This window comes from Miscanthus floridulus, chromosome 18 (genome assembly GCF_019320115.1).
Source record: "Miscanthus floridulus cultivar M001 chromosome 18, ASM1932011v1, whole genome shotgun sequence".
NCBI classification, from domain to species: Eukaryota; Viridiplantae; Streptophyta; class Magnoliopsida; order Poales; family Poaceae; genus Miscanthus; species Miscanthus floridulus.
The window spans coordinates 39,053,543-39,059,411 of record NC_089597.1 but is presented as its reverse complement, the minus strand read 5'-3'; the positions used below and the strand labels follow the sequence as shown (position 1 = coordinate 39,059,411).

The 5,869-nt window shown below is 43.1% G+C and overlaps 1 protein-coding gene across 1 annotated transcript; it reads left to right on the top strand.

Annotated features, from left to right (window-relative positions):
* The first annotated feature begins 2,100 nt into the window (after window positions 1-2,100).
* On the top strand, window positions 2,101-5,290 carry LOC136521068 (GEM-like protein 1). The gene is made up of 4 exons (XM_066514787.1): window positions 2,101-2,477; window positions 2,591-2,692; window positions 3,895-4,166; window positions 4,786-5,290. The coding sequence occupies exons 1-4, from the start codon at window positions 2,183-2,185 to the stop codon at window positions 4,972-4,974; spliced, it is 858 nt and encodes a 285-aa protein (XP_066370884.1). The 5' UTR covers window positions 2,101-2,182; the 3' UTR covers window positions 4,975-5,290.
* The last annotated feature ends 579 nt before the right edge of the window (window positions 5,291-5,869 follow it).

Below are 5,869 nucleotides of genomic sequence, written 5' to 3'. Positions count from 1 at the left end.
AAGAGGTGTAGTCGCGCTCTAGACCGCTCGGATGAATCAAAGTTGATGGTTATTAGCTCCTCCTCTTCGGGTACCTTACTATTGGTCCCCGACACTATTGGTCCCCGACACATGGTGACTTGATTTTCACTCTACTAGCTTCTTTACATTATGTAATAGGGGAGGACAATGATGATGAAGAGTTGTAAAAAATGACATTATTGATGTTTATGAATTTTTTTAATAGACACGTGCGTGTCGCACGTGCATGGCCACTAGTTTATATAAAAAAGTAATAACATTCATGATACAAAATAAGTATCATTGAATTCATTATATGATATATTTTTATAATAAATTTATTTAGAGACATAAACATTAATATTATTTACTATAAATTTGATCAAACTTGAACTAGTTTGACCGGCATGAATCACATAGTTGCATTCTTTACTGGATGGAGGGAGTACATTCCTTGTTAGCCATGTTGTCCAACAAATAGGAGCACCTCCTATCCACCAAAAAGGTTTATTAGAAACCTCCCTTGTTTGTACCAGCAATAAAAAGGATCATGAATATCTTTTAGCAAAATAAACTGAGGAATTTAGCATAATACAATTTAGCATGAATACCTTTTTAGCAAAATAAACTACATTCCTTTTTGCTAATAAGTTGTCTTTGGTTAAAATAACCTACTTAGGAACTATAGATGTTTTTTAATTTTAAGTTATTTCTTTAATCATCAAACTTTATAGGAAAATCTTTGTACTTGTGCTATCCTAGGTATGAACTACTGTTTTAGTGTGTTGCAAGCGTATGTTTTAAGTATTTCAGGTGTTTCATATACATGTTGCATGTGTTTCATGTGGATGTTGTAAAAGCATATTGGGTTATTGCATATGTTGCAATAGCTATACATGTATGTTGCAAGCGTTTGTTCCAAATGTTTCAACTGTTTAAGACGGATGTTGTATCTGAGTGTTGCAATATGATTCACACTTATGTTGTAAGTGCTTCATCCCGATATTACATATGTTTTCACACATATGTTGAAAGTGTTTTCATCTAGATATTGCATATGTTTTGCAATGGATACACACGTGTTTCCCTCGTGTTTCAAACATATGTTGTAATTGTTTTAATTATTTCGGACGTATGTTGTAAATGTTTCCTCTAGATGTTGCACAAGTAGATCTGATGTTGCACATGTTGAAGTAGACCCATCTACAGCACTGTTGGGTCTACCTGCATGCGCGTGGGTGTGGAGGCGGCGTGAGCGACAGCACGGAAAACCGTGCGGGTGCAGATCGAGACAGAGCAGACGTGGGACACGGAGCGACGCGGAACACAGAGCGATCACAAGACACGGAGCGGTATGAGACCCCACGTGAAGCAGGCATACGTGTGCGGGCATCCGAACGCTAGCCCTCCATCTAGATGTCCGGGGCGCTAGCCTTTCCCTTTGGTACTACAGTTCCTAATTCTTACTGGGCTACCTTCTGGGCGAGCTGTGGACGTTGGGACGTTGAGCCGTTGGCCCCTGTTCACTTGAACAGTTAACTTATCAGTCCGACTTATCACTCATTGTATAGTGTATTTCACAACGTCAATCGACTTATCAGCCGCAGAGCCGAACTGAGGCTGTGTTTAGTTCGTGAAATTTGGGAATTTGGCTACTGTAGCACTTTCGTTTTTATTTGGCAATTAGTGTTCAATGGACTAATTAGGCTCAAAACGTTCGTCTCGCGATTTCCAACAAAACTGTACAATTAGTTTTTTTTTCTATATTTAATGTTTCATACACATATCGTAAGATTCGATGTAATAACTACTGTAGCACTTTTTGAAAAAAAAAATTAGAACCTAAACACAGCGTGAGGCACGGCCCGAAGGAGCCTAACCCCGCCCGCTTTTAGAACCCACCGTATTCGATTTCGATGGAATGGAAGCGAACCGGATCCCAGTTGCCCGTTGTTATTGCAGCGCCGCGTGCCGCGTGCCGCGTGCCGCGTGCGAGCTGCGACCTTGCTGCAACAAGGAACTGAAACGGGTTGACCCCCACCACACCACACCACACCAACACGACTAGTCGCCAACCCCACGCACGCTCTCCTCTGCGACGCGGAACCCCATTTCCCCACCCCCCACCCCACTCCCCCGCTTCCGTTTCCTCAGACCCCACCACCGCGCCCACATCCCTCAGATGCAGCCGCCGCCCGCCGAGATGCACCCCGCCGTCGACGCCGCCGCCTCCGCCTCCACCGCGCCGGCCGACACCACCGCCAGCGCCGCCGTCCCCGCATCCGATCCATCCCCGCCCCCGCCGGCGCCGGCGGCTGAGACGGTCGATCCGCCGCCCCCGCCGCCCGAGCCGGCGCCCAAGACGGTCACCTGGAGCGAGAAGCTCACGTCCGACTCGCCGACGCACGTGCACGCCGCCGCCGCGGCGGAGTCCAGCCAGTACGTGTCCCGCGGGCCCGCATCCTCCTCGTCTAAGGGTAAAAAAAACCCCGCTAGCTCCACGCCTCGCACCTAGCTTTGCGGCTGTATTACTCTTTTATCTGGAGTAAATTTTTGCTTCTGATTTCACTGTGTATTGGCCCATTATCAGGCGCCGTGGAGGCGATGAAGGAGACGCTGTCGAGGTGGGGGAAGTCGTGGGGGGAGACCACCAAGATGGTCGAGAGCCTCAGCCGCGACACGTGGCAACACTGTAAGATCTCAGCAGTCAGCACCCCTGCTAAGTGATAGTAGGGTCTTTCCCTTTCCTTCTAAGAGTCCAATGTGTTCGTTTCTTTGCGTGATTCATTCCTTGAGCTGCACGGATTGGCAGGATGCACTAGCTTTCTCAGGATCAAAGGAAAGAATCACCATATATAAAGTTGCAAATGTAAAGTGAAAGCTGTGCTAGACACCTTTTGAGAACTATGTTGGGGATTGTAGAGCTGGGGAAGCAGGATATTTGAACCTTTGGCCCAACAAAAGAAGCATACAGGAACATTTTGGTGTAGCTTTCCATATGCTTTATCCCTTGTTGGCTAAGTATCTTCATAAGTTTACTTTGTTTTAAAACAATTCTCTAAGCCCTGTTACCCAAGAACTTGTAATTCTACTGATGATCTTGTGATCTTTCTTAGACATTCATTAGTCATAGCATGTTATCTGGCATGTAGTGTGCTGAATCATTTGTGGGGAGAGAAGAAACTTACTTTTCATACTGATTCACATGCTTGTCTTCTAACTTTAACTGGATGGTGTCTCTACTGACTGAATGTTCACAAGTGCACGTGTAAACTTGTCTTTGCTTGCACTTTGACCAAATCCCTTACAGGAATAAAAGCAAACATCTTTGGACAGATCATACAACAGTAAGATTTGCCATTACCTTTCAGGTATCAATTGATTAGGGCTTTTGGCTAAAATACCTATTATCGTAGAACTTGTGATGGCCAAGCTTCTTGCTGTTGACTGGTTAGAACATTGGACTCTGGTAGTCGTTGGAACTCCCATCCAACCCAAGATCGAAGCACGACACCTCTTAAGATAAAGCCAGGGTGGAGTTCCCCGTGTTGTGATGTACTTCAATGGGACTTTCATGATCAAACTTCAAATCATTGAAAACTGACTATACTTGTAGATCATAGGCTGTGTTGTAGATCTTCCAAGAATTTGGCTATTGTTCCAAGTGAAGGTCCTCACTGGTGTGTGTAGGTACTGTAGCCATCCACCTTATTTACTTCAAACCAGTAAAACTTTCAATATGAAGTGAGACATTTGGCTGATAATTGATAGCCAGCCCACAAGATCCTGAATTAACCTTCAAATCTAATTGAAGGTGTGGTAAATAAATTTAATATCTTCCGTCTATTAACATGGTTTCCCCTTCGCCTGACATTATGCCATTTTCGTTAACAGTCAAGACTGGACCTAGTTTTACTGAAGCTGCTATGGGACGCCTAGCACAAGGGACTAAAGTTTTAGCTGAAGGAGGCTATGAAAAAATATTTAAGCAGACCTTCGAAGTTCTTCCAGATGAGCAGCTGAAAATATGCTATGCGTGCTATCTCTCAACATCAGCAGGTCCTGTCATGGGAGTCTTGTATATTTCTACAGCGAAGATTGCTTTCTGCAGTGACAATCCTCTGTCATACAAAGCTGGAAATAAAACTGAATGGAGTTACTACAAGGTAAGGGTACTCCCTTCTTAGCATCTAGAGTTATCGCTATTGAAGTCAATCTTCCTTTTGCACATCAGTTTATCATATTTTTGACTGGTTTGATTTCTATAATTCATCATTGTTTTTTTCCCGTAGATTAGAATAGGTAAACTTATTTTTTAGTGATCACTGGTAAAAATGACATTGGATTTGAGGATGAGTATAGTGATGCTCTTCAGTTCCATTCCATTCTGAAGAAATATAGATTATAAACAAAAAAGGAGACAACTGAAGTCTGGTTAGTTTGCAAGCCTTACACATGTGTGATAAATTTTAGTTTGAATCTTTAAAGATGTGCACTGGTAACTACAAGTTGATTCTATGCTCACAAAGTCAGAAGGCTTATGTTACCATCTCTCTACTGAGGACATGGTCTAACTCTAACAATGGTGCTTTCCCTGTCCCTGGATGAAACTAGGTTGAATGCTGAAGCACTGATTGTCACTTAAGAAGATGCATGTTAATTTGTCACACTTGGCTCTTTTGTCCCAGTTGTTGCTTGATCCATTTTGATGTTCAATTATCAGTAGGACTTTAATTAAACAGATGACTGTTCATTAAAAATGTTTTCTTCACTTTCCAAAAACAGGTGGTCATTCCTCTTCACCAGCTAAGAGCAGCTAATCCTTCAGTAAGCAAAGTAAATCCTGCTGAGAAGTACATTCAGGTCGTTTCCGTTGAAGGCCATGAGTTCTGGTTCATGGGTTTTCTAATGTACGACAAGGCTGCAGCCAGTCTTCAAGAAGCCTTGGCTAGTGCTCGCGAGTTGCAACCGTAAAGCGGTTACATCAGTTTCCACATCTCGAGTTCAGGCTGGGTCGCTGGGATTCCTTAGCTTCATAGTGTGTCCTGTTTCAGATCCTTTTAGCTGAAGCTTTTGACACGGTACACACACTAGCTTGCATACGCGTCAGAAATGTTTGTTATTCTTGTCAATGTTGTAATCATGAGATATATGGAAAAACACTGCCGCTGTCCATTTTGAATGCATGCCAAACATTTAAATGTGACAGAACTAATGTGGGAACTTGATTATCAAGGGCCTAGAAAGGATGGAGGGAACCGGAGGTCAAAGGAAAACAAACGGTTGGTGATGCGTTACTTTTTTGTCGAGTGACAAAGGGAACCAGGATTTTAAATGTTTCTCTGCATTCACATCCTTATATTTTTATGGAAGCTTCGGTGACGGTGAGGCGTGAGCCGCTTGTAGCCATGACCGTGGTCGCCAAGGGTGGTATCATGCGCCCTGTTTAACACTACTTTTTAGCGAAGGAATAATGTCTCTCTCTCATAACAAATCTCATAATAAATCAGCAGCAGCAGCTACCAAATTTCAGCGAGCCAAACAGGGCCGTCTGTACTAAGCTTGGGAATTTCAGGGCCACGGGTGGATCCGTCTGGGTTAAAGGTTCAATGGATTGCATGAATTGATCTAAATATTTTTTTTGCTAGTATGAGCTATGAACATACTATCAATGTTTTCTGCATATGAGATTATGAGATACAAGTTTAGAAAGTAGCATGATGACGTCTTAAAATTATTAGAAAAAAAAATACTACTTGCCCCCCCCCCCCCCCCCCCCCCCTAACTATTGACTGGTGCTTACTTCATTCCATCATCACTCAGTTATTCTGTCCCTTAATAAATTATAAAAAAAATGTCTAGATAACTC

What these genes read in the sequence shown, in the direction of transcription:
- LOC136521068 (XM_066514787.1), top strand. Translation starts at nt 2,183, where the DNA reads ATGCAGCCGCCGCCCGCCGAGATGCACCCCGCCGTCGACGCCGCCGCC. An exon ending in CGCATCCTCCTCGTCTAAGG is followed by an intron (nt 2,478 to 2,590) that starts GTAAAAAAAACC and finishes GCCCATTATCAG; the next exon opens with GCGCCGTGGAGGCGATGAAG. An exon ending in CCGCGACACGTGGCAACACT is followed by an intron (nt 2,693 to 3,894) that starts GTAAGATCTCAG and finishes TTTCGTTAACAG; the next exon opens with TCAAGACTGGACCTAGTTTT.